General features: G+C 41.8%; 1 protein-coding gene across 2 annotated transcripts in view; it reads left to right on the top strand.

Moving 5' to 3' along the window:
• LOC121578330 (copine-5) overlaps positions 1-27,664 on the top strand; it is a 290,164-nt gene that overhangs the window by 251,102 nt on the left and 11,398 nt on the right. For both annotated transcript variants that reach the window (XM_045223995.1, XM_041892641.2), the window contains 4 exons: positions 10,163-10,344; positions 10,628-10,755; positions 13,412-13,514; positions 24,914-24,971. In XM_045223995.1, coding sequence (XP_045079930.1) covers positions 10,163-10,344; positions 10,628-10,755; positions 13,412-13,514; positions 24,914-24,971 — 471 coding nt within the window. The remainder of the gene's footprint in view (positions 1-10,162; positions 10,345-10,627; positions 10,756-13,411; positions 13,515-24,913; positions 24,972-27,664) is intronic.

Here is a 27,664-nt window from a genome sequence, read left to right as displayed (position 1 = left end):
AGGCCTCAGGTGGTAAGAGTAGGTTTGCTGACGACATGCTGGTGGTAGGCCTGATCACCAGCGGCGATGAGAGCCTATAGTGAGAAGGTCAGGTGGTGTCTGAGAAAGGCCCGAAAAATTGCCAGAGACTAGCCACCCGAGACATGACTGTTCTCCGTGCTCCCGTCCGGCAGGCGGTACCGGTGCAGCAAGGCTCAGACCAACAGACTCCTAAACATCTTCTATCCCCTGGCCATAAGACTATTAAATGGCTAACAACTACTGCTCTCCCTCTCCCACAGACAAGCCACACTGACTCTATGTCAATCCACAGGTCTCTACCCACTCAGAATCACCTTCACTGTCACGCTTACTCACACGTACACACTCACAAACTCATTACTAACGCCACACTGCTGCTAAAATTATTATTGATTAGATGTATTACTACCACTACATTGCTGTTCATTGATTGCCATTAGTATTTATCCTGCTACTGGTCACTATTACTCTTGTTTACATTACCATTAATATATTCCGGCTATCAGTCACTTTTCAGGCCTGTTTACATGTATATCCACCCATCAGGCCTACATTTAAATTGTTTGTCTTTTAGCAGACACTCTTATCCAGAGTGACTTACATGAGCAGCTAGGGTTAAGTGCCTTGCTCAAGGGAAAATTGACAGATTTGTCATCTAGTCATCTCGGGGATTCAAACCAGCCACCTTTTAGTTACTGGCCCAACTCTCTTAACCGCTAAGCTACCTGCTGTCCAACACTGACACTCTTGCACACACACACACACACACTCACATTAACACCCACACACTAAAACTTACATACACACACTCACCACCACTCACCATTTATACTACTGCCATACTGTTTACTATTATTATTATTATTTATCCTGCTACCAGTCACTTTCTCCTCATTTCTGCCATGTATATACAGTCGTGGTCAAAAGTTTTGAGAATTACACAAATATTAATTTTCACAAAGTCTGCTGCCTCAGTTTTTATGATGGCAATTTGCATATACTCCAGAATGTTATGAAGAGTGATCAGATGAATTGCAATTAATTGCAAGTCCTGCACCTACTTTAATTGATGTAAATTAATATGTAATGCTCCGTTGAGAATACATTGTAGAATATCTCTTAAAGGCAGTTTTTTTCATTTAGTTTGGGAAGCCAAGATAAAACGGACCTGTTTTCAACTGTAGAAATAGGTTGTCAGAAATGGCGTGTCCCAAGAGTGTGTGTATATGTGTTCAAATGTGCGTATGGGTAGGCTTGTACCGTATGTGTGGGCTGACAACCGTTGTCCCCTTGATCTCAAAGTTTGAGATGTCTGTTTTCTCTCTGGCATGTTTTCCTTATGTTGCTTATCAGAGGTGTACCAGCAGGGCAACCTGCCACAACTAGAACAATGCATCCGTACACCTCTGACAGTTAGTTCCCTGAGAAGGGATGGGGAAGATGGCATTTGCTCTTCACATTGAAAATGTGTGGGGGGGTGAAGAAACACTGCCACTTATCCAGTTTATTGACATTGTGGATTTCTCAGAGGCTCACATTTTGATGTGTCATACATAGTTATAAGTAGTCCCGTCTTGTTTTGATTTGATCGGTATGAATCCTTAAATGATTTGGGTTTAAATGTGAAGAATGGGATGTTGACATTTCTATTACATATGACTGAAACTGGGTTGCCTCAGAAAAAGTATTTGAAATGTAGTCATTGGAATATTGCCCTCATTTAAGACTCCCTATAGATTAGCATTTTTTGTATTGTTCCCAAGACTTGATTTCATCTGTATGATGTAATCAAATGCATTAATCTGAAATATGTAGCAGCGATGATCATGAGTGGAGGATTGCCAAAAAGTTTCGCCATGATGATGTTCGGAAATATTTTTAAAGGTTTGAAAATTGGAGTAATGGCTGTAGATGTGGAGAGCAGTAGCCACTGTGTGCCAGTAGTAAGGATGGCCTTGAAAAGTTGCTTCAGTTCTAATGTTCCTTGCAGCGGCAAACATGCCACAGTAAGGTAATTGGATTGCTGGTTATTTCTGTACCTAAAGTCAAGGGTGGCTGGGAGGTAGTGTATCTTCTTTAATGGGATCTACATGTAGGCCTATTACATGTGATAACATACTTTGACAAAGTATTGTACTTTGATTATGATTAGTCTCTATCTACCCCATGATCTGCTATGTAGAGGGATTCTCCCATCTCTCCCTGTTTACAATGTTCACCCCACTGTTGCGCCTTCTGGACCATCTGCCTTTTACAGCTGAGGTAGAAGAGTGGGATACGACTTGTAGCATGTTTGAAAAAAACTGTAATTGAACTATATATATTATGAAGCTAATTTATCATATTTCCGTTGCCTTCCTGCATCAGTATTCCTGATAATTCTCTTCGGAGTGAAATTAATGGAGAATCTTCTAATATATGTTTGAGGATGAATGAACAAAGACATATCGCTGTTGACATCATTATGTAAAACATATTGTTCTAATTGATATATTAAAGCCTTTTTCAATTTGGCGTCTGTGTGCTGCCATGTATGATTTAATATGTTTTGGTTATGTCCTTTTTTACTTTAGTCATCGTACTTTTGGGCATCTGTTTGAGCCAGGTGAGGCACAGATTTGCTAATCTTGATCACATGGTGGTGAGTATTTAGGCCTAGTTGGGATGCATAGTGAGATGTCGATCAGTAATTATGCACAGTCTGACTGGACCGTTTCCTAAAGTTGATTCAGCTGCGGGATCGGTGCACCACCAGTGCAGAGCTTACTCAGGAATGGCAGCAGGCAGGTGTGAGTGCATCTGCACGCACAGTGAAGCGAAGAATTTTGGAGGATGGCCTGGTGTCAAGAAGGGCAGCGAGGAAGCCACTTCTCTCCAGGAAAACATCAGGGACAGACTGATATTCTGCAAAAGGTACAGGGATTGGACTGCTGAGGACTGGGGTAAAGTCATTTTCTCTGATGAATCACCTTTCCGATTGTTTGGGGCATCTGGAAAAAAGCTTGTCCGGAGAAGACAAGGTGAGCGCTACCATCAGTCCTGTGTCATGCCAACAGTAAAGCATCCTGAGACCATTCATGTGTGGGGTTGCTTCTCAGCCAAGGGAGTTGGCTCATTCACAATTTTGCCTAAGAACACAGCCATGAATAAAGAATGGTGCCAACACATCCTCCGAGAGTAACTTCTCCCAACCATCCAAGAACAGTTTGGTGACGAACAATGCCTTTTCCAGCATGATGGAGCACCTTGCCATAAGGCAAAAGTGATAACTAAGTGGCTTGGGGAACAAAACATTTACATTTTGGATCCATGGCCTTAATCCCATTGAGAACTTGAGGTCGATCCTCAAGAGGCAGGTGGACAAACAAAAACCCACAGATTCTGACAAACTCCAAGCATTGATTATGCAAGAATGGGCTGCCATCAGTCAGGATGTGGCCCAGAAGTTAATTGACAGCATGCCAGGGCGGATTGCAGAGGTCTTGAAAAAGAAGGGTCAACAATGCAAATATTGACTCTTTGCATAAACTTAATGTAATTGTCAATAAAAGCCTTTGACACCTATGGAATGCTTGTAATTATACTTCAGTATACCATAGTAACATCTGACAAAAATATCTAAAAACACTGAAGCAGCAAACTTTGTGAAGACCAATACTTGTGTCATTCTCAAAACTTTTGACCACGACTGTACCTCAAATACTTCATTATCCTGAACATTGTACATTTGGTACTGCCACTGACCCTGTATATAGTGTTGTGACTTAACATTAATCTGATGACTATTATTTTTTCCAATTAACGAACTATGTTTAATTGTTACCCAATTAAATTAATCATGTAACAATTAACTCATTAGGATTTGGGGCACCATGGAAGAGGTTGTTTAAAGAGTTACCATCTCCCGAATTAAACTCTAGAAGGTATATATATCTATTACATCGATAACAGTCACTTATTAATCATTACCTCATATCATATCATCATTCTGAACGTTGTATACTCCTTGTATCTGCAAAAAACCCAGCTTTACTGATAATTCCGTACCACACACATTTGTTTAATTATTTATTTACTAAGTAACTAAATGATAACACAGGATACACACACACACACGGTATAGGTTATTGATTAGAAACTGAATACGATGGAAACAGGTCCCTAGCGGACTAACAACAACATGACTGCTTGTTTACCAAAAGAGGGAGGAGTAGAGAGAAAGAGAGAAAGAGAGACAGAAAGAGAGACACAACATTTATACATTTGGAAGCTACCCTCACAGTAATCATAATACTTTGCACATTAACCGCCGCCCGTTTGGAGTAAGAAATCATGAATGTATTTACATTGGATTTCTTCCTTCATCGTTTATCTCTGTTGGACTCAAGCCTTCTTGGGAAGGGGTCGGTTGGGCCTTTTCTCGAACTTTGAGTGTAAGGCTCTGATTGTTCACAAGAGGTCACAATGTCCTTCTTCTTAGTTGCCCGTGGCTTCAATGACTGGTCATGTAGTCTGGGAAAAAAACAACAGGGTGGTGTTTCCTTTCACTCGTTCTGAAGAGTGGTCCTCTGAAGACAGCTAATCAGCCATGTCGATGATCCCCAGTTGGGTGATGAGAGCAGTGTAGTAGACGATGGTTTGAAGAGAGTAACAGGATGGTCCGACTTCAATACACTTTCCTAGATACAGGACTTAGAACAGCTAATCAGCCATAACATTGACTGTTAGAGAGGTGACTTTGTCGTCTTCACCTCATGTTGATTTTCAGGGTTGTAACCAATATAGAGACATGAGCTACAGCTCGAGTCTTTCTGGTCTGATATGTTAATTCTTAAGTCATCCTTTTATACACTGTGACACTCTGGCTCTAGGACTTTTGTATGTGAGCTAGAGTGTATGTTGTTTTGTTGGGGATTTGGGTGTTTTTCTATGTTGGTAGTTCTGTCGGGTGTATTTCTATGTTTGCAGGTCTGTGGGTTGTTTTGCTAGGTGGTTGTATGTTGTAGTCAATGACTCCCAATCGGAGGTAACGAGTGTCAGCTGTCGGCTCGTTATCTCTGATTGGGAGCCATATTTAAACTGTCAGTTTTCACCTTTGTTTTGTGGGTTATTGTTCCAAGTTCAGTGTATTGTTACGTTAGGACTTCACTGTCGTCTTTTGTTGTTTTTACGTGGTTGCTTTATAAATAAAGTCATCATGTTCACTCCACGCGCTGCGTATTGGTCCGCTCCTTCCGACGATCGTGACATACACTCTGGTTAAAAGGGGCATTCCGTCATGCGGACACACTCTCTGAGCTCCCTCGGGGCGTGGCTAATTACTTGTGCAAAGCATTCTATGATCTCGTCAGAACTAAAATCACATTCCTATCTTAACAAAAATGTAATTCTTCATATTTCCTATACAACATAAAAGATGAAAACTTGACATATATAGTGTGTATACTTTTCAAGTTACAGTATTTTCTTGAGACTAGTTTTAGTGACATCACAAAATAACAATCCATAAGATATGATCATTCGTTAGATCCCCACTGACCATTCCCCACGTTCTTCTGTTAGGAATATTGTTCCGGTATTCACTTTTTAGACGTTAGAGCTTTGGGCGGGAAAAACGTATCTGCAGACAAAGCATTCCTTTAGCAAATACTGGAGGGTCAGGAGAGAATCTTCTCCTGCATAAAATTTATGACAGGGTGTGAAGTGTCAAAAAAAACCACACCAATCCCTCCTCCCCTCTGCGGGTGAGAGGGGTCTGGTAGAAGTTATCCATTGTAAACCTGATCTGCACATTTGCAACCAGAACAGGACAGTCATGACAATTGCTTACATTCATATTTTTTTCTTTCTCCTATTTTCTATTTCTCATGTTTATTTTTATTGTTTTTATTATTTTCTTATTTGTTATACTATTTTGATATTGAATACTGCACTGTTGGGTAGGGCTAGCAAGTTAAGCATTTCACTGTACTTGTTCTTGTGACAAATAAAACTTGAAACACACACTCAAAACCTCAGTATTCCTCCATACTCTACGTGTCTCTCTGGGTCTGGGTCACCCCCTGCCTTTCTTCCTGAGTGCCTATTGTCAATACCACCATGCTGTCCCTGAAGTGGCTGCCACTGTGCCCCAGAATAGCACTGCGTCAGAGCCCAAATGGCACGCAAGATGGCTGAATACACCCTCCTTACCACAGTCTAAAAGGCCACACTTAAGTCTAATCACTCCACTTATTTGGAGCCTCTAGCTCAGTAGTTCATTTTTGATTTCCTACCCTTCCATTGAGCTCCTAGCCTATCAGAGTATTCCTTCCTATTCTCATTCATTGTGTGACAGGGCTGGTGAGAGCAGGCAGTAGTTTATCTTTGAGGGGTTGAAGAGAAGGAGAGTTCTGAATCATTATTATTTTTTAGCTGTATTTGGGTTAGGGATGAACTGGGATGTGGACTTGATGTTAAGTTTCAGACAGGAAACGCCACATATTTGTTTAACCATTTATTAGAAAAGATTGCAATACATGCACTTACATTAGTCTTGGCGTTAGGCTCTGCTCCTTCGCTGTAGCTCACTGCCAGAGCATACAATGGGGTCTGTAATTATTGGATCCCTTGATAAAAATGAGCAAAAAAGACTATCAAATAAATAATACAAATACTGAGCTATATTGTATGCAAAACAATTATATACACTGCTCAAAAAAATTAAGGGAACAATAAAATAACACATCCTAGATCTGAATGAATGAAATAATCTTATTAAATACTTTTTTCTTTACATAGTTGAATGTGCTGACAACAACATCACACAAAAATTATCAATGGAAATCAAATGTATCAACCCATGGAGGTCTGGATTTGGAGTCACCCTCAAAATTAAAGTGGAAAACCACACTACAGGCTGATCCAACTTTGATGTAATGTCCTTAAAACAAGTCAAAATGAGGCTCAGTAGTGTGTGTGGCCTCCACGTGCCTGTATGACCTCCCTACAACGCCTGGGCATGCTCCTGATGAGGTGGCGGATGGTCTCCTGAGGGATCTCCTCCCAGACCTGGACTAAAGCATCCGCCAACTCCTGGACAGTCTGTGGTGCAACGTGGCGTTGGTGGATGGAGCGAGACATGATGTCCCAGATGTGCTCAATTGGATTCAGGTCTGGGGAACGGGCGGTCCATAGCATCAATGCCTTCCTCTTGCAGGAACTGCTGACACACTCCAGCCACATGAGGTCTAGCATTGTCTTGCATTAGGAGGAACCCAGGGCCAACCGCACCAGCATATGGTCTCACAAGGGGTCTGAGGATCTCATCTCGGTACCTAATGGCAGTCAGGCTACCTCTGGCGAGCACATGGAGGGCTGTGCGGCCCCCCAAAGAAATGCCACCCCACACCATGACTGACCCACCGCCAAACCGGTCATGCTGGAGGATGTTGCAGGCAGCAGAACGTTCTCCACGGCGTCTCCAGACTCTGTCACGTCTGTCACATGTGCTCAGTGTGAACCTGCTTTCATATGTGAAGAGCACAGGGCACCAGTGGCGAATTTGCCAATCTTGGTGTTCTCTGGCAAATGACAAACATCCTGCACGGTGTTGGGCTGTAAGCACAACCCCCACCTGTGGATGTCGGGCCCTCATACCACCCTCATGGAGTCTGTTTCTGACCATTTGAGCAGACACATGCACATTTGTGGCCTGCTGGAGGTCATTTTGCAGGGCTCTGGCAGTGCTCCTCCTGCTCCTCCTTGCACAAAGGCGGAGGTAGCAGTCCTGCTGCTGGGTTGTTGCCCTCCTACGGCCTCCTCCATGTCTCCTGATGTACTGGCCTGTCTCCTGGTAGCGCCTCCATGCTCTGGACACTACGCTGACAGACACAGCAAACCTTCTTGCCACAGCTCGCATTGATGTGCCATCCTGGATGAGCTGCACTACCTGAGCCACTTGTGTGGGTTGTAGACTCCGTCTCATGCTCCCACTAGAGTGAAAGCACCGCCAGCATTCAAAAGTGACCAAAACATCAGCCAGGAAGCATAGGAACTGAGAAGTGGTCTGTGGTCACCACCTGCAAAACCAGTCCTTTATTGGGGGTGTCTTGCTAATTGCCTATAATTTCCACCTGTTATCTTTTCCATTTGCACAACAGCATGTGACATTTATTGTCAATCAGTGTTGCTTCCTAAGTGGACAGTTTGATTTCACAGAAGTGTGATTGACTTGGAGTTACATTGTGTTGTTTAAGTGTTCCCTTTTTTTTTTTGAGCAGTGTATATACCGTGCCAGTCAAAAGTTTGGACACACCTACTCATTCAAGGGCTTTTCTTTATTTTTACTATTTCTACATTCTAGAATAATAGTGAAGACATTAAAACTATGAAATAACACATATGGAATCATGTAGTAACCAAAAAAGTGTTAAACAAATCTAAATATATTTTATATTTGAGATTCTTCAAATAGCCACCCTTTAACTTGATGACAGCTTTTCACACTCTTGGCATTCTCTCAACCAGTTTCACCTGGGATGCTTTTCCAAAAGTCTTGAAGGAGTTCCCACATATGCTGAGCACTTGTTGGCTGCTTTTCCTTCGCTCTGCGGTCCGACTCATTCCAAACCATCTCAATTGGGTTGAGGTCGAGGGATTGTGGAGGCCAGGTCATCTGATGCAGCATTCCATCACTCTCCTTCTTGGTAAAATAGCCCTTACACAGCCTGGAGTGGTCATTGTCCTGTTAAAAAACAAATTATAGTCCCACTAAGCCCAATCCAGATGGGATGGCGTATCGCTGCAGAATGCTGTGGTAGCCATGCTGGTTAAGTGTGCCTTGAATTCTAAATAAGTCACAGACAGTGTCACCAGCAAAGCACCCCCACATAACACCTCCTCCTCCATGCTTTACGGTGGGAACTACACATGCGGAGATCATCCGTTCACCCACACCGCGTCTCACAAAGACACGGCGGTTGGAACCAAAAATCTCCAATTTGGACTACAGACCAAAGGACACATTTCCACCGGTCTAATTTCCATTACTCGTGTTTCTTGGCCCAAGCAGGTCTCTTCTTCTTATTGGTGTCCTTTAGTAGTGGTTTCTTTGCAGGAATTCGACCATGAAGACCTGATTCACACAGTCCCCTTTGAACAGTTGATGTTGAGATGTGTCTGTGACTTGAACTCTGTGAAGCATTTATTTGGGCTGCAATCTCTGAGGCTGGTAAGTCTAATGAATTTATCCTCTGCAGCAGAGGTAACTGTGGGTCTTCTATTCCTGTGGCGGTCATCATGAGAGACAGTTTCATCATAGCGCTTGATGGTTTTTGCGACTGCACTTGAAGAAATCTTCAAAGTTCTTGAAATGTTCCGTATTTACTGACCGTCGTGTCTTAAAGTAATGATGGACTGTCGTTTCTCTTTTCTTATTTGAGCTGTTCTTGCCATAATATGGGCTATCTTCCTTGAATGAGTAGGTGTGTCCAAACTTTTGACTGGTAGTGTATGTATATTATATACAGTGCCCTCGGAAAGTATTCAGACCCCTTGACTTTTTTCACATTTAGTTATGTTACAGCCTTGTACAAAAATGTATTAAATGCCCCCCAATCTACACACAAAGCAAAAACAGGTTTTTACAATTTTTTTGCTAATTTATTAAAAATGAAAAATATAAATATCACATTTACATAGGTATTCAGACCCTTTACTCAGTACTTTGTTGAAGCACCTTTGGCAGCGATTACAGCATCAAGTCTTCTTGGTTATGACGCTACAAGCTTGGCACATCTGTATTTGGGGAGTTTCTCCCATTCTTCTCTGCAGATCCTCTCAAGCTCTGTCAGGTTGGATGGGGAGCATTGCTGCACAGCTATTTTCAGGTCTCTCCAGAGATGTTAGATCGGGTTCAAGTCCGGTCTCTGACTGAGCCACTCAAGGACATTCAGAGGCTTGTCCCGAAGCCACTCCTGCATTGTCTTGGCTGTGTTCTTAGGGTCGTTGTCCTGTTGGTAGGTGAACACTACAATACTCAGGTTTCCTGTATGAACCTGCTGCGCTTGATTTAGTTGAAACAGCATTCCAGCCCCCTTTCTCAACAATGAACAAAGTGGTCATACTGTATATTGACCTCTGCCTTCTTCCCCCTCCCTAGGTAACCCGTCCCAGTCCACTTCTCTACACTACATGAACCCATACCAGATGAATGCATACGCCATGGCCTTGAAGGCTGTAGGGGAGATCATTCAGGATTACGACAGTGATAAGATGTTCCCTGCCCTGGGCTTTGGAGCCACGCTGCCCCCGGATGGACGGGTCTCACATGAGTTCCCCCTGGTGAGTCAAACACAGAGCCCTTTGTGGTCACTTGTTACTGAACTGAACTGGACTGGACAAGATTGAACTGGACTGGACTTGAATTTACTTGATTCACCAAATTCAGCGAATGATGGTCCACTCCAGAAAGAAGATCTTGATTTATTAAATACAAGAGATTTTACCCTGTTGATTGTTTCTCCTCTCCAGAACGTTAACATAGAGAAGCCCTACTTTAATGGTATAGATAAACTATAGCAAACTTTTTTAAACCTGTTGATTGTTCTCTTGTTCTCCTCTCCAGAACGGTAACATAGAGAACCCCTACTGTAACGGTATAGAGGGCATCCTGGAGGCCTATCACGAGAGTCTGAAGACTGTTCAGCTCTACGGACCAACCAACTTCGCCCCTGTAGTCAACCACGTGGCCAGGTAATGGACGCATACACACACACAAACGCACAAATACACAAGCATTAACACGCAGGCGCGCATATGCAAACACATACATATACACACGTACATACAGGCAGACGCACACACTCATACACACACACACACATACACACACATATACACACATACTGTACACACAGGCAGACATACAGGCACACACACTCACAAATCTTCTATCACAGATCATCAGCAGTGCAAGCCAGCGTAAAATGTCAAATTTTTTGCTGCTGTCAGATATCAACCTTGTCATGTAGTTGTTCGACTACAGTAATCCCAGTAATTCATACTCAGTCTTCCATCCCTGGGCTTCTCTCCTGTTCTGACCCCACAGGCCGTGACGATTGGCCTTTTAATGGACAGAAAAACCCAAAGCACAGGATGTGACACACATTAACGCCCTGGCACTGTGATAGAATAAATAAATGACTGACTCACCAGGCTGGCAGCGGAGCACTCAACGTAAACATAAACACATAAACAGAACTCAGAGAGTCAGAGAGGGCAAGCACTCTGATCACATTAGAGGAGGAGTAGGAGGTGGAAAAAAGATTGATAAATGCACACACTGCTATACACACACATAGGCTGCACACACACACAAGGCTAGCTTGGGATGATGGGATACACACACTAGTGATGCGTGGGTTGACTCATAACCCGCATTACCCACGGTTATATCCATGCGGCGGGCGGGTTTAGGGCCATGAAATATAGTATTGTGTGGATGAAGAACGTGTGGGTGGTGGGCTGGTAGAATAAAGAGAAAACAATGTATACAAAAATCCATAAATGTATCATTCTTGTGCAATTCATTTCTATAGGCTACATTGAGGTTTTTCTTTCATTCTTTTTATCTGCCGTTAGTGTGTAGCTTATGCCTAAGCTTCAGGGCATTACTATAGTGCGCCAAATACACAGCAATTGCCTTTTGGGAACTTGAGCAGTAAAAGTTAACATCGATCCACTGAGGCAAAAAGGACAATGTCGGAGTTTAATTCAATAAGAGAAAAGCTGCGAAATGGAGAAAATACATAAAAGGGAGGGCCAGAATAGTAGTGTAATGTTTGGGAAAGATTTGGTGAAATGCTAAAAGAGTATGATAGCAGTGCCAGCTTTGTTATGTGTGATGATTGTGAGGCGTTATACAAATTCGACAGTCACAAGACGGGGACTTCAGTATGGCACATCAAGGGGACTGTAACCTACTGTTCAGATGGGTTAAATGGAATAGTAACCTGACTGAAATCTGGACACTGACTGTAGGTCTATAACATCTCATATAGCCTAATATATTAGGAACTCCTGCAGAATTAAACATTTCTTGCAGTAAAATGAGAGACCAAATTCACATTTCAGCATCTTGAGAGAATGAATGCGCGGTTAAGGACCGTCTGTAAAGGTGCGATCTTTATCAGCATCATAAAAGCTGATAGCATTTCAAAAACATAAAATATGCATCCAAGCCAAAACGTAAATCTTATCCGAAACATGTTGGGTTGTTTTAACAGCTTTTAATTTCCTTAAAACCGGTCAAGCTGATGTCATTTGGACATGTTGCACGTAAATCTTTTACGTATTTGTTTTTGTTATTGCATGTTCTCCACAGTCCCTAAACATCTTTGCTGCTCAAGTGAAGCAGGGATGAAAGAGAAAACAAACTTTACTCATGTCAACTAGATTGAAGCATTCATTCTATCGATCTATGACATTATTCTGGTGAGCAAGGCTTTATTTAGTCTTCTAGGGCAACAAGTAGGCATAATAACAGAACAGAAGCTGCATGTACCTATAGACAAGTTGACTAACAAATAGCCTACAAAAATGTCGTAAATTATAAGCAGAAACATAAGCCTATCTAAAAAGGCTTGTCATTTGTGGATTAGGGTCGGGTGTGGGACTCAGATTTTCACTTTATCACATATAGTCGGGCGGTTGCGGATGGGTTATTAGTAATTGCAGGCTGGTGTGGGTGAACAAACAGCTGACCCGCTTATCACTAACACACACACACACACACACACACACACAGGCACACACACACACACCTAGTCCCCAGTCTGATAACTTTTCAAACAAAAAGAGATAAGACCATAGAGATAAAAGAGTTGTGAATATGACCCTCCAGTCACGGTAACAGTCAGTCCTCTATCCATTACCATGTGAATGGAGTTGGGCTGAAAGGGAACAAATGAACACAGACACTCAGTTGATCACAGAATCACACAGCGTAGTTCAACTTCATATCCTGCAGTGTTTGAGGTCAAAGTGTTTTTGAGGTATGATAATGAATATAATGAATGTTATCAATCTGCAGAATGATATCAGAGTATATTCTTTTCATTGAATAGACATTGAAATGTAGGAGGGAGTCGAGAAGATGGAGACCAATTTGTAAGTCGCTCTGGATAAGAGCGTCTGCTAAATGACGTAAATGTAAATGTAATACAATGGCATTAGATAAAAAATGACATTCAAGCCTGTCATTGGTCATTGTGAGTTTGAGTTTGGTTCAGAGTTTGTTTGCGTTTTACTCACAATCTGTTTGTGTGTGTGTGTGTGTGTGCGTGCGTCCTGCCTGACCTGCATGCGTGCGTGCGTATGTGTGTTTGTACGCGCGTGTGTTCCTCTCCAGGTATGCTGCAGCGGTTCAGGATGGGTCCCAGTATTTCGTCCTCCTCATCATCACAGACGGAGTCATATCAGACATGGCTCAGACCAAGGAGGCCATCGTCAATGTAAGTCTGGAGAGAGAGAGAGAAAGAGAGAGCGAGAATGGTTGAAGAGGAAGGAGGAAAGAGAGGGAGGGCGAGATAGAGAGAGAGGGAGAAAATGGTGGGACATGAAAGAGAAATGAGGGGAGATGTGGAAAAGGATAGAATGTTTGGAGAGAGAAGCAAACGAAGAGAAAGAATGAAGAGAAAGTCGTCTGCGTGGACTCGGCCAGACCTCCAGCAAACTGGATTTAAAGGGAATTTGCGACTGTTAGTCAAACCGTTAGAACAGCCACACCTTCCTTTTAAGATCTTGCCTGCTGCTCTATCTTGCTTGGCCTCTCTGACTGACTACTGCACCTCTACCTGCCTACAACCTTGCTGCCGCTACTGCTTTCAGTTCTGCTCTTTTGATTATGATGGAATCTAATTTGGGGTAACATTATTGTTTTTTTTAGTGTTTTCTCTGAAATAGGAGTGTTAAGTAGAAATGCTTTGAGGGTCCTCTTCAGTTCAGAGAGCCAGACAGGATGATGTGTGTGTGTGTGTGTTTGTGTGTCCTCCGGAGAGTGTTTTCAGGAACACCTTCTTCTCTACAGCTGGCGGAGGGAGGGAGGTAACAGAGGGAGGAAGGCGAGATCCATGCTGTGTATCATTCATAACACAGCTGGGGAAGGGGGACAGGACACTATGGAACCTGTCACTCAGTTAGAGAACACAACAGTACTCCAAGGCACAGCGATGCTCTCTCAATGCATTATTTCGCTCTACCCCTTTTTCTCTTCCCTTTGGTTTTTTCTGTCTCTTTTTATTTATATTTCTCTCTTGCATCACCTCTCTCTTTCACTCTTGCTCACTTGCTTCACCTCTCTCTCTCTCTCTCTCTCTCACTCCCTACCTCCCACCGTCTTTCTCTATGTATCTCGCTCTCTCCCTCTCTCTTTCTCTCTTCTCCTCTCGGGCTCATGTCATGTTAAAACAGTTCATGTCATTTCAGGGCCCCTAGTGAATCAGACACTTTGACACATTCCTTTCTCCACTCAACGATTCATTGTGTCATACATGATTCTACTACGGCCCCGTCACCACCCTCAGCCCCTACAGGAGCCCAACACTACATCCTGATGTTAGCATCAACCTGACCTGCAAACGTACCAGATCATGTCTCTCACACTTTCTCAGGATGTTTCGAAACATGGCTTTACTAGAGGTACAGTACATCCCTTAGAGAGTAGTTAGGTGGCTAGTACACTGCTTCTCTATTAGTCTGCCATAGCCTGATAGTGTATTGAGGTGTGGTTTTCTCATTATTGGCTCCTAGTCGTTTCCTATGCGGTTCATATCTGTTTTAGACATCATTCATCCAGCACATTTTACGTTTGAGTAATTTAGCAGATGCTCTTATCCAGAGCGACTTACAGTTAGTGAGTGCATACATTTTCATACTGCCCCCCCGTGGGAAATGAACTCACAACCCTGGCGTTGCAAGCGCCATGCTCTACCAACTGAGCTACAGGGGACCCAGAGCACGTACTCTGTAGACCTATTCTGTAGGCTACTCTAGTCCAGGACCCATATACGAAGAGAGTTTGGACATTGCAGTTTCAGTTGATCTGCGCATGTGCACGGGTGCGCTTCTACAACGTGTTAACTTCGGGACCAGAACAGCAGAGAAGTTAAGCCTTGCGCTTCAAGGCTCTTAGTTGTTGCGTAAATTGACCCACTGTGTTTACTTCATGCAATTTGATTGGTTAGATGGCGTCATGTAACTTTAATGTCTTCCATGATAGCACCCCAACTGTCTTCCATAGTCGTTGCCAAGAGACAAGTGACGATAGTGACTTTGGGCTAAAACTCTTTGGGCTAAAAGTGGATTCACACATTCATTTCCCACTGTGGTATCACACTGTGGTTCTCAAAGGTCAGTTCTAGAGGGGAGTCCTCTAAATGACGCACTAGGCTTAATGTCTTCCTCAGTCAGAGTCTGGGGTGGTTTCTTGTCTCTCTCAGTGGGACATCACAGGACATAATTGACGACTTGAATTACGTTATTGATGAGTCACAGACTCAGACGTAGGTGTGATTGGCTTCTCAGGCTCTGGTCAGAAGTCCTTTGGTGGGTCACACAGAAGATGTTCCCCCGCAGATGCTCACTGTCCTCATATTGTTTTATCAGCAGCAAACACGCAGACACACGTGTGTGTGCGTCACCCCTGAATGAGTGTTATAGAAACAGACAGGAATAATCAGTTAGACAGCCCCAGGCTTCCTACAAAATTTTTATGGACGTGTGATGGACAAGTTAAACTACTGTGACATCACTTCCTGTTGTGTACCGCTGGTCCAGTTGTGGAAAAAGTACCCGATTGTCATACTTCAGTAAAAGTAAAGATACCTTAATAGAAACGTGAAAGTCACCCAGTAAAATACTACTTGAGTAAAAGTCTAAAAGTATTTGGTTTTAAATATACTTAAGTTTCAAAAGTAAATGTAATTGCTAAAAAGTAAAAGTATAAATCATTTCATATTCCTTATATTAAGCAAACCAGATGGCACCTTTTTCTTTTTGTTACTTTTTTAAGGATAGCCAGGGGCACACTCCAACACTCAGACATCATTTACAAATGAAGCATTTGTGTTTAGTGAGTATGTCAGATCAGAGGCAGTTGGGAAGACCTGGGATGTTCTCTTGAGAAGTGTGTGAATTGGACCATTTTCCTGTCCTGCTATGTAACGAGTACTTTTGAGTGACAGAGAAAATGTATGGAGTAAAAAGTACATTATTTTCTTTAGGAATGTATTGAAGTAAAAGTAAAAGTTGTCAAAAATATAAATAGTGAAGTAAAGTACAGATACCCCCAAAAAACTACTTAAGTAGTACTTTAAATATTTTTACCTAAGTACATTACACCACTGTGTAGGATGCGGCCCAATAATGTCTCCTTCACTACTTTCCACAAAATTAAAAGCCTTGGATTGGTGGAGCCATGGGCTAGTGGGAGTTTCCATCATATTTGTTATACCAGTAATTTCCTTTTAAAACATTGAAGGGAAGTGAACAAGTCCACATTTTCGGAGGAAGGTGAGAAAATTGGGCTGCAACCTGTCTTTACCCACTACCCTTTAACTCCCTAAAGTCCCGCTGTCCACACAAGAAGGCCTGATACCTCTGTCGAAATGGCCATCCCTTACGAAATAGCTGTAAGTAGTAGTAGAAGTATTGTTGTCAGTTAGTTTACTCCAATTAGGGTAGGGATGGTAGGGTAGGGGGGAAAAAGTATAGAGAAATAAAAAAAAACACTAGAACCGCCATAGGCCAACGCCTCCTACCGTTTGATTTTGTAATTAAAATAAATCAGCCATTTTGAAAGCAACATCCTCCTGCTTCCCTGACTTTTCCTAAATAGTTTTATTTTACATTGCTCAGTTGTTAGATTTTTTAAAATCACAAACAGAAATGTATTTAGAGCCTGTTTACCTGTTAATTTTTTTCACACCTATTCCTAACTTAACCCTTTGAGACGTACTATCACATCTTTTTGATCATTGTTGAGTGGTCTCTGCAGCGTGTGTGATAGTAATTAGTCAGCAAATATGTGACCTATCGCCTCGATTTGGTCTTAAAATTTGAAATTGTGTTTTTTACATTGGATAAAAGTCGAGACACAGAGCTAGAAAATGGTATATCATACACTGCAGTTGAAGAACAATGGGAAAGTAATTCTGCTTTTAAAGTTGATAAACTTGTAACCCCACTTTTGAGAAAATGGAACTTGAATGTTTTGATATCCCCAGCTCTTCTTTGTCTACCCCCTTTCAGCATCATTCACACCCTCTTAAGCCTTAGCCCCACCCATCTCTTTAAGGATTCACATGTGAGGCCATTTGCTAAACAGAGTGATTAGTTAAGTAAACAACCAAAGATTTCATGACTAAAAGTGGTGAAAGTAGTAGCCTACAATAAAGAAAAGCTCCAGGTAAAAATACACTTTATCTAGTACTTGGCCTATATCCTAATCTGACTTTGGTGCAGGTCATGTTGTTCTTCACATTACCGTCTCTGGTAAACAGACACTATATCAAATAAAATAAAAAGTTGATTTGTCCCATGCACAGGATACAGAAGGTGTAAACAGTACAGTGAAATGGTTACTTGCATAGTAGCAATATCAAAAACAGAAAGTGTCCATATACAAATATTGTATAAATATTGTATAATTATTAGATGACGCTTACCTGACACACTTGTCTAAATTGATGGGTCATGTGAAGGAAATGCTATAACCACCCCCCAGCCACATCTAGCTAAGTGGATGGGTCACTGTTGTCTAGACATGTACACGTGTTCATGAAATATAATAGATGGCCGTAATCACCCCCAGACACACCTGGCTAACTTGATGGGTCATGTAATCATCTGGCGAAGTGTTTTGTTTAGACATGTAGTCTTTTGTCTTTTGTTTAGACATGTAGCTAGCTAGCTACACAATGAACCTGCATTATCCCAACTCATACTACTACTGTACTAACCAATACAAACATTGTCATAGCTATAGTATGAATCTGCAGGTAGCTAAAGCTAACCAACCAGGTTCAATGTTAGCTAACTAACATTTGGCTATAACTAAGAATACAAATGGATTTCTGATTCGAATAATATTACTACAAAAATCATACACGTAACGTTAGCTAGCGAGCCAGCAAGCTAATGTTCACTAGCTAGCTAACAGTACGCTTTAACTTGCAATGAAAATGACTTTCTGACCAAATTTTAAATGTATAATATCTAAAAATGTAGCTAGACTCTTACCCGTATACATGGATGAACGCTTCACGGCAGACTGGAACCATTTAACTCCGTTTTGTTTGTAGCTACATCTTGTTTGGCCAGCGTTGTGCCAAGTCACTCCAGTTCACACTGACCGTGGCGTGTGCAGAAAGTAGCAAATCACTTTTTCCAACTGATCTGTCGATAGCGCCTGCTAAATTCTGGGATCAATGATGTTGAGAAAAGTAGCAAAACTTTTGTAGTTCTCGATGGCTAACAGTGCAGTAGAAAGGACTATCAACACATACTGAGCAGCTCATGTTATAAACAGAAGCATGCTACATGGCAGACCAATCCAAACTCATCTCTCGGCATGTCCAGCCCATCCATTATTTCAGCCAATAATGGCTAGCAGGAAGGTTCCTCTCTTTTTCCGTGGCTAAACCAACTAGGCTCGAAATATAACAATTTTATTTGTATTTACGGATGGAATAGAAGTTTGTTATTAAGGCACATGAAAGTTCACATGTTCCAGAAGGCATTATTGCCAATAAATGCATTTAGCTAAAAAAATTATGCCTCTCCTGTGAAGTAGTGATGTGCGACATATGCCTAGTTTCCTGAAACGAGTCACATATGTGATTGTAACATCAGCAACAGAACATATAATGCAACAAACACGTTTAAACAGCATTGTTGTCTGAAAATCATCTAAACAATATTTTCTACTGATGGGAAATAAAGGTCTTCACAACTTTATTCCTCAATTTCACCTTTTATTGTAAAAGATAAAAGCGAACTCCATACTTCAAGCGTCACGCAGAACACATCCACAGACAGCCAAAACAAAACATACAATACCAGTCAAAAGTTTGGACACACCTACTCATTCAAGGGGTTTTCTTAATTTTTACTATTTTCCACATTGTAACACATATGGAATAATGTAGTAACCAAAAAGGTGTTAGACAAATAAAAATACATTTTGTATTTTAGATTCTTCAAAGTAGCCACCCTTTGCCTTGATGACAGCTTTGCACACTCTTGTCATTCTCTCAACCAGCTTCACCTGGAATGCTTTTCCAACTGTCTTGAAGGAGTTCCCACATATGCTGAGAACTTGTTGGCTGCTTTTCCTTCACTCTACGGTCCAACACATCCCGAACAATCTCAATTGGGTTGAGGTCGGGTGATTGTGGAGGCCAGGTCATCTGACGCAGCACTCCATCACTCTCCTTCTTCGTCAAATAGCCCTTACACAGCCTGGAGGTGTGTTGGGTCATTGTCCTGTTGAAAAACAAAGATAGTCCCACTAAGCACAAACAAGATGGGATGGCATATCGCTGCAGAATGCTGTGGTAGCCATGCTGGTTAAGTGTGCCTTGAATTCTAAATAAATCACTGACAGTGTCACCGGCAAAGCACCCCCACACCATCACATCTCCTCCTCCATGCGTCACGGTGGGAACCACACATGCAGAGATCAGCCGTTCACCTACTCTGCATCTCACAAAGACACAGCGGTTGGAACCAAAAATCTCTCATTTGGACTCATCAGACCAAAGGACAGATTTCCACCATTCTAATGTCCATTGGTCGTGTTTCTTGGCCCAAACACGTCTCTTCTTATTATTGGTGTCCTTTAGTAGTGGTTTCTTTGCAGTAATTCAACCATGAAGGCCTGATTCACGCAGTCTCCTCTGAACAGTTGATGTTGAGATGTGTCTGTTACTTGAACTCTGTGAAGCATTTATTTGGGCTGCAATTTCTGAGGCTGGTAACTCTAATGAACGTATCCTCTACAGCAGAGGTAACTCTGGGTCTTCCATTCCTGGGGGTGGTCCTCATGAGAGCCTGTTTCATCATAGCGCTTGATGGTTTTTGCGACTGCACTTGAAGAAACCTGCAAAGTTCTTGAAATGTTCCATATTGACTGACCTTCATGTCTTAAAGTAATGATGGATTTAAAGTAATGATGGACTGTCGTTTCTATTTGTTTATTTGAGCTGTTCTTGCCATAATATGGACTTGGTCTTTTATCAAATAGGGCTATCTTCTGTATTCCACCCCTACCTTGTCACAACACAACTGATTGGCTCAAACGCATTAAGAAGGAAAATAATTCCACAAATGAACACCTGTTAATTGAAATGCATTCCAGGTGACTACCTCATGATGCTGGTTGAGAGTATGCCAAGAGTGTGCAAGGCTGTCATCAAGGCAAAGGGTGGCTTCTATGAAGAATCTCAAATATAAAATATATTTGGATTTGTTTAACACTTTTTTGGTTACTACATCATTCCATATGTGTTATTTCATAGTATTCTACAATGTGGAAAATAGTGGAATGAGTAGGTGTGTCCAAACTTTTGACTGGTACTGTAAGTTAGCGACCTAACAGCTAGACTTGTTTACAATGTACCACATCTCTGGTGAGCACAAGGGAGAAATGTAATATTGTTAAGAAAAGAGATGCGTGTCAGCTAAGCTAACATCAGCTAAATTCTTTATGATGGCAGCCATGTTTGTTTATGTTTGACAAGCAAAAACTCACTAATCCCAGAATGCCATTCACTATAAGACATGAATAAATTGTCAAAATTGGCTGCGCCCATTGCCTGAAAAATATGAACTTAGTTTGGCCACTTTTCAGCATATTACAAATCTTCAATGTACTTATTACAGTGTATACAAGAACCGGAGCACATGACTTGACAAGTAGTTTACAGTTTTTGACAAATCACAAAGCAAATAAAATGTTATCACCTCACAGATCATCACCCCAAATAAAAGCCTACTGCCTAGCCTAACCGTAGCATGAAAGCTAAAAGAGGGTTGCTAGATTTGGGTGAAAACATTTTAGGGGGTTCATTTAATTTGTTGGGGATTAGAAGTCCATGCGGGGTAGAAATGGGAGACAGTATCGTGGGAGAATATGATGCAGGAGGTATTACTATGATGGGGGATTTATCAATATATGGGGAACAAACACAGGAGAAGTTTATAAGCTAAATAAAAATAAACACCCTAGAAAGGGGGGTCTGAGCTGGCAACGCTGAGTAACGATAGTTACAATCTAAGTCAGTCGAGTGAACCATCCCCTCACCTTGTTTTGTTATAACATCTTTGGTCTGACAGATGTTTAAGTGACAACCAGAATGCATTGTATGACAACAAACATGGCGCCACACATAGCTGGCATATAGCTTAGCATTAGCTCATCATAATCAGTACAACCTTCCAAAAAGTATTTTACACACATCATATGTGTCCATTACAATCCATGCAAGAATCAGAATGCATGATTTGTCACTAGTACTTGAAAACGTGAAAAAAACAGTAAATACATTATGCTCCATACATACATACGATGTGCTACAGTAGAAACGACAACACGATATACAGAACCTATAATAATAACGTAATAAGGCACTTACTTTGATAGGAATGCACACATGTCCAAAGTTATTATCAGTAAGGAAAACAACAATGAAGGCAATGCGGGCGCCAGCCAGGAAATGTGCCAGTGGGGGAAAGTTTGGGCAAGTTCTTTTCTGACTGGAGATGCACAAATGTCTGCATACTTGATCTGGGGAAACACTGGGGAAGTACTTAGGCTGTCCTCAAAGAGAGAAGTTTGTCTGGCTCAGTAAAGCCTCAAACATAAATTGTTCGCAACAGTGAAATGGGCTACTTCTATGTGAATTAATGAGGAGGCGGAACACACCTCAGTTCAGACTGTTGTTAGAAAATAAAACTTGTTAGAAAATAATTTGAAATTGACAAATTGAAACATAGCCTATAGATAATTAGCAGGCAGCATGCCTTTGTTTGAGGGCAGTGCAGGTTAACTGTCCTGTTGCGTAACAATCACATTTTGGAACAGTGAGTGCATTCTGACATCACGCGCATAAAAAACTCACGCTGGGGCGACCGTTAGAGATATTTCAAATTCACGTGTGAAAAGGTTAAAGGACAACTGCACCTAAAAACTATATTTTGGTATTTGTGTCATTTGTCCATTGTTGATATAGTCCCAAAATGTTTTCCATGTCAGCAATCACGTTTTCAAGATATATAACTTTCAAAATACAAATATACATTTTGATCCTGCTGCTCTGATTGGATTGAGTGAAGCTGTCCACTTGCTTCATATTTCACCCGAAGCTGTCTCTGTCCACTTGCTTCATATTTCACCCGAAGCTGTCTCTGTCCACTTGCTTCATATTTCACCCGAAGCTGTCTCTGTCCACTTGCTTCAAATTTCACCCGATCATTTCTCATCGCATGTTTTGGTCTGATTATTTAGATTGCTGCTGCCTCCTGTTAGCCTGCTACTATGAAAAAAATCAATAGGCGAGGACGTTTGCTAGCAAATGATCAATGTGCATAATATCTAACATGTGAAGCGAGAGTAGGGAAAGAGTGACAGCAAACTTGTCTACTCGCTGTAAGTTTGAGGACAGGACACACATACACACAGACAAAGTCACCTCCACACACTGCTCCTAATCTGCAGCTTTTTTGGGTCTATAAACCTGCAGGGAGATAGGTATTTTGCCAATTTAGGCATAATAAAACACTTCATTTTTTTCTGATCAGGAGTATTAACTGTCAATTTATAGATCATATTAAGAATACGAGTATAGCCAGGTTGTCACACCCCTAATAACAACACAGTGGATAATTCTGATACGTAGGCTGAAGGGGAAGCCTGATGGTGGGTACATGGAGGCTGAGAAGCACAGCAGTTTTATTGTTAACTGACTACAGTCCCAACACCATGGTGTATCTTTAATTAAAGGTACTGTCAGTTTCAGTGTGTTTAAATTGATAGGAACAACAGAGGGGGAGAAAGGGAGAGAGGTGGGGAGAGGGAGAAAGAGAAACAGAGAAATGAAAAAACAGGCTTCTCAATCCATTCTCAATCTAGTTAACGTTTAATGTCTCAGAAAACATAGTGTTTTTTCTGCCTTGCACAATTCTTTTATTGGTATATTTTTGTAGTTTAATTAATTCCTGCTCTATCAAGTCCACTCACACATCTGTGAGAATATGCATCCATCTGAAATATATATTTTTTATGATTTAAGCACGGTATTTCAGATCAGCTCCCTCAATCCTAAACATTATGGTTAAAAAACGCTAAATTGACTTTAGATCATAGTCTAGGAGCAACTTCATCCAGCTCCTGTTCCTCCCTCCGGAGGGCTTATCTTGGAAGTGGTTGGGAGGGTAATTGGCGGGAAGGGTTGCCATGGTGATAGAGTTGGATCCTCCCCCCTCTCCCTCCACTCACACCTCAGAATCATCTTCAGTCTCCCAACTCCTACCTAATCAACACTTTACCACTGTTTTATCATTGCCTTTTCCCTTAGAAAACTGAAGTGTTCAGTGGGGTCCAGAATTATTGGATTCCTTGATAAAGATTAGCAAAAAAGACTGTGCTGTATAGAATAAATAATGCAAATACTGAGCTACAGTATATTGTATGCTCCAATTATATTATTTTATATGAATACAATTGCTCAGAGAAAGGGATTTTGTTTAACTAGTAATAAAACAAAATAAAAAAGATAGGGGTCAAAATGATTGGATCCCCTGTTTTCAATACGCACCCTCCCCTTGCTAGGATAACGACACTGAGCCTTTTGCGTTCTTCTTTCGAAGGCCAAACCCACCATTGGTGGGCGTGGCCAAAGACCTCTATTTTAATGTCATCTGACCATAGCACCTCCTGGAGTTTGCTAAATTAGATTGGAACCGGTGCTATGGTCAGATGACTTGAAAATAGAAGTCTTTGGCCACGCACACCAATGGTGGGTTTGCACACAGAGAGAGATGCACACAGATAGAGATGCACACAGTTCAGAAAGGGATTAGATCACACAGTAATAACACCCTACTCTCTCTCTGTACTCCATGTGTCTGCAGCAATAAAGACCCATTCATAGTTCATGGCCCTTCAGCAAGCTAAAGTGCTCTCCTCTCCAGAACATTAGCGGTGTGGTGTACTAACCTATAACTGGGAATGTATAGCATGGAGATCACATAATAATAATAATATGCCATTTAGCAGATGCTTTTATCCAAAGCGACTTACAGTCATGCGTGCATACATTTTTTTTTGTGTATGGGTGGTCCCGGGGATCGAACCCACTACCTTGGCGTTACAAGCGCCGTGCTCTACCAGCTGAGCTACAGAGGACCTCAGCTGGGTCAACAATAATGGAGACAGTCTCACTGTGAGGTTGAATGAATACCACTGCCTTCTTGGAGTTGTGTGGGCGTGCATGCGTGTGTAGTATAGCGTGTAAGGGACTCATTGGTCTCTCTGGTGAGTAAATGTATGGCCCATGTCTTCTACATGTCTTTAGATTTAACTTATACTGTACATGATTATATATATATATATATATATTATAGATAAGGTTGTATGGAATAGCCTAGAATATATAAAGAACAAAGAGAATGGATGTACTGTACATGTATGTCAAGAGTGATTGGAGTTGTGATGTACATGTATGTCATGTCAAGACTGTTTCGGAGTTGTGAAGTGGTCATGTCAAGAGTTAAGCGTTAGGATTTGTTGGTTGTGTTGAATGATCATCAGAGTCTCTATAACGTTATGGTGTGTTCCTGTTCTTCTCCTCAGGGGGCTAAACTGCCCATGTCCATCATTATCGTGGGAGTGGGACAGGCTGAGTTTGACGGTAAGTAGCTACATCTCACTTACAGTTTACAATACCCGTTCTTGAAGTTTTTTATACCAATATATGTCAAAGAAAAAGATACTACCCGGTATTATTGCTCAATACTCACATTGGCTCTACACCAAGTGCTGGACCTGAAACTTTACCTAAATTTGTTTAAAGTTAATGTTTAAACTTTAACCTAGTATTTAATGTTTCAAATATAACCTAGTATTGAATGTTTAAACTCTACCAAGATCTGCAGATATATTATTTAATATATGAGGCTGATTGTTAGAGTGCCCAATTGATACAGTCAGACAACTAATCAGTAATCTGCACTCCGTCCACATTCTCATGATCACCATTAACCTGGCCTGAAAGCTATACTGAACAAAAATATAAACGCAACATGTAAAGTAATGGTCCCATGTTTCATGAGATGAAATAAAAGATCCCAGAAATGTTCCATATACACAAAAAGCTTATTTCTCTCAAAATGTGTGCACACATTTCTTTACATCCCTGTTAGTGAGCATTTCTCCTTTGCCAAGAAAATCTATCCACCTGACAGGTGTGGCATATCAAGAAGTTGATTAAACAATGATCATTACACAGGTGCACCTTGTGCTGGGGACAATAAAAGGCCACTCTAAAATGTGCAGTTTTGTCACACAACACAATGCCACAGATGTCTCAAGTTTTGAGGGAGTGTGCAATTGGCATGTTGACTGCAGGAATGTCCACCAGAGCTATTGCCAGAGAATGTAATGTTTATTTCTCTACCATAAGCCGCCTCCAACGTCGTTTTAGAGAATGTGGCAGTACGTCCAACTGGCCTCACAACCGCAGACCACGTGTAACCAGGCCAGCCCAGGACCTCCACATCCGGCTTCTTCAGCTGCGGGACAGCCAACTGGACAGCTAATGAAACTGAGGAGTATTTCTGTCTGAAATAAAGCCCTTTTGTAGGGAAAAACTCATTCTGATTGGCTGGGCCTGGCTCGCCAGTGGGTGGGCCTGGCTCCTCCCAGGCCCACCCATGGCTGTGCCCCTGCCCAGTCATGTGAAATCCATAGATTAGGGCCTAATTTATTTATTTCAATTGACTGATTTCCTTATATGGACTTAATCTCAGTAAAACCATTGAAATTGTTGCATGTTGCATTTATATTTTTGTTCAGTATAATTTATTGAGAGCGATTCAATTTAAACAATTCACACACAGCAGCGAGGTACTTAGGCTGTAGCCGCTACTCGCTCTCACTTCTAGCAATTAGTTAGACGAATGGCCTGCAAGACAATTAGCAACTCACTTGTTTCAGTAGAGGAGAGAGCGAGAGAGTACACGTGTGCATACTGTACGTGCTGTGCATGCATGTGTGTGTGTGGATGAGAGCAGAGAAGTATGGTGTTGAGGAGTTTTAATGTAATGTAGTTTGAAGTAATCAGGGCTAATGGCTGGGTTCATCCTGGTTCTGATGAGTTCCACGTAGAGTTCTAAATAACAAGCTGATGATTATTAGAAATTATAAACTGTGTGGTTCGAGCCCTGAATGCTGATTGGCTGAAAGCCGTGTCATATCAGACCTTATACCACAAGTATGACCAAAAAGTACTTGTTACTGTTTTAATTACGTTGGTATCCAGTTTATAATAGCAATAAGGCACCTCAGGGTTTTGTGGTATATATAATTAAAACCATCAATATGAATATATTCCTTTGACTCTCTGTTAATTATCGTGAAAAGAACAGCACTTAGCCGTGGTATATTGGCCATATACCACACCCCCTTGTGCCTTATTGCTTAATTCTATAATAGCAGAGTATATTAGAACTGAGATAGGTCATCTCAACCTTAATGTGGTTCCTGTAGGAGGTAGAATCTGAAGAGCTTAAGAAAATGTTGGTGGTTTGCCAGTAGGAAAGAGAAAAAAAGACAGTGAATAAAAAGACAAATGAATAAACATTAACACATCAAATTAAATCACTTTTTATTTGTCACATGCGCCGAATACAACAGGTGTAAACCTTACTGTCACGTTCGTTGATGAACGGGTCAGACCAAGGCGCAGCGTGATATGCATACATGTTTATTTGAACCGAATAAACACAACGACAAAACAACAAACTAAATGAAACGTGAAGTCCAAGGTAGACACAAACAACATACCTTTCACGGAACAAGATCCCACAACCCACTAGTGCCAATAGGCTGCCTAAGTATGGTCCCCAATCAGAGACAACGAGCGACAGCTGCCTCTGATTGGGAACCACACCGGCCAACATAGATCTAGAAAACCTAGATCACAAACATAGACAATCACACCCTGGCTCAACAAATAAGAGTCCCCAGAGTCAGGGCGTGACAGTACCCCCCTCCCCAAAGGTGTGGACTCCGACCGCACAATATAAACATAATAGGGTAGGGGCCGGGTGGGAATTCCGCCTCAGAGGCGGATCCGGCTCAGGGCGTGACGACCTCTCACTCTTTGCCTCCCTGTTGCGCCCCTGGTCTGGTCTAGACCTCGGCGCGTTGCTTCCCCTCTCCTTCCTCCCACTATACTCCAATCCCTGTCTGGACCCTGGTGTGGGAGACCCCGAACCTGGAGAGGGGCTGACGTCTGGGTCTGGACTGGAGCCGCTGACCGGAGCTGGACCGGGCACCGGTGGAGCGGACTGCTCAGGCTCCGGACTGGAGCCGCTGACCGGA

The sequence above is a fragment of the Coregonus clupeaformis genome, chromosome 12, assembly GCF_020615455.1.
Source record: "Coregonus clupeaformis isolate EN_2021a chromosome 12, ASM2061545v1, whole genome shotgun sequence".
Taxonomy (NCBI): domain Eukaryota; kingdom Metazoa; phylum Chordata; class Actinopteri; order Salmoniformes; family Salmonidae; genus Coregonus; species Coregonus clupeaformis.
This window is presented reverse-complemented; position numbering and strand designations above follow the sequence as displayed.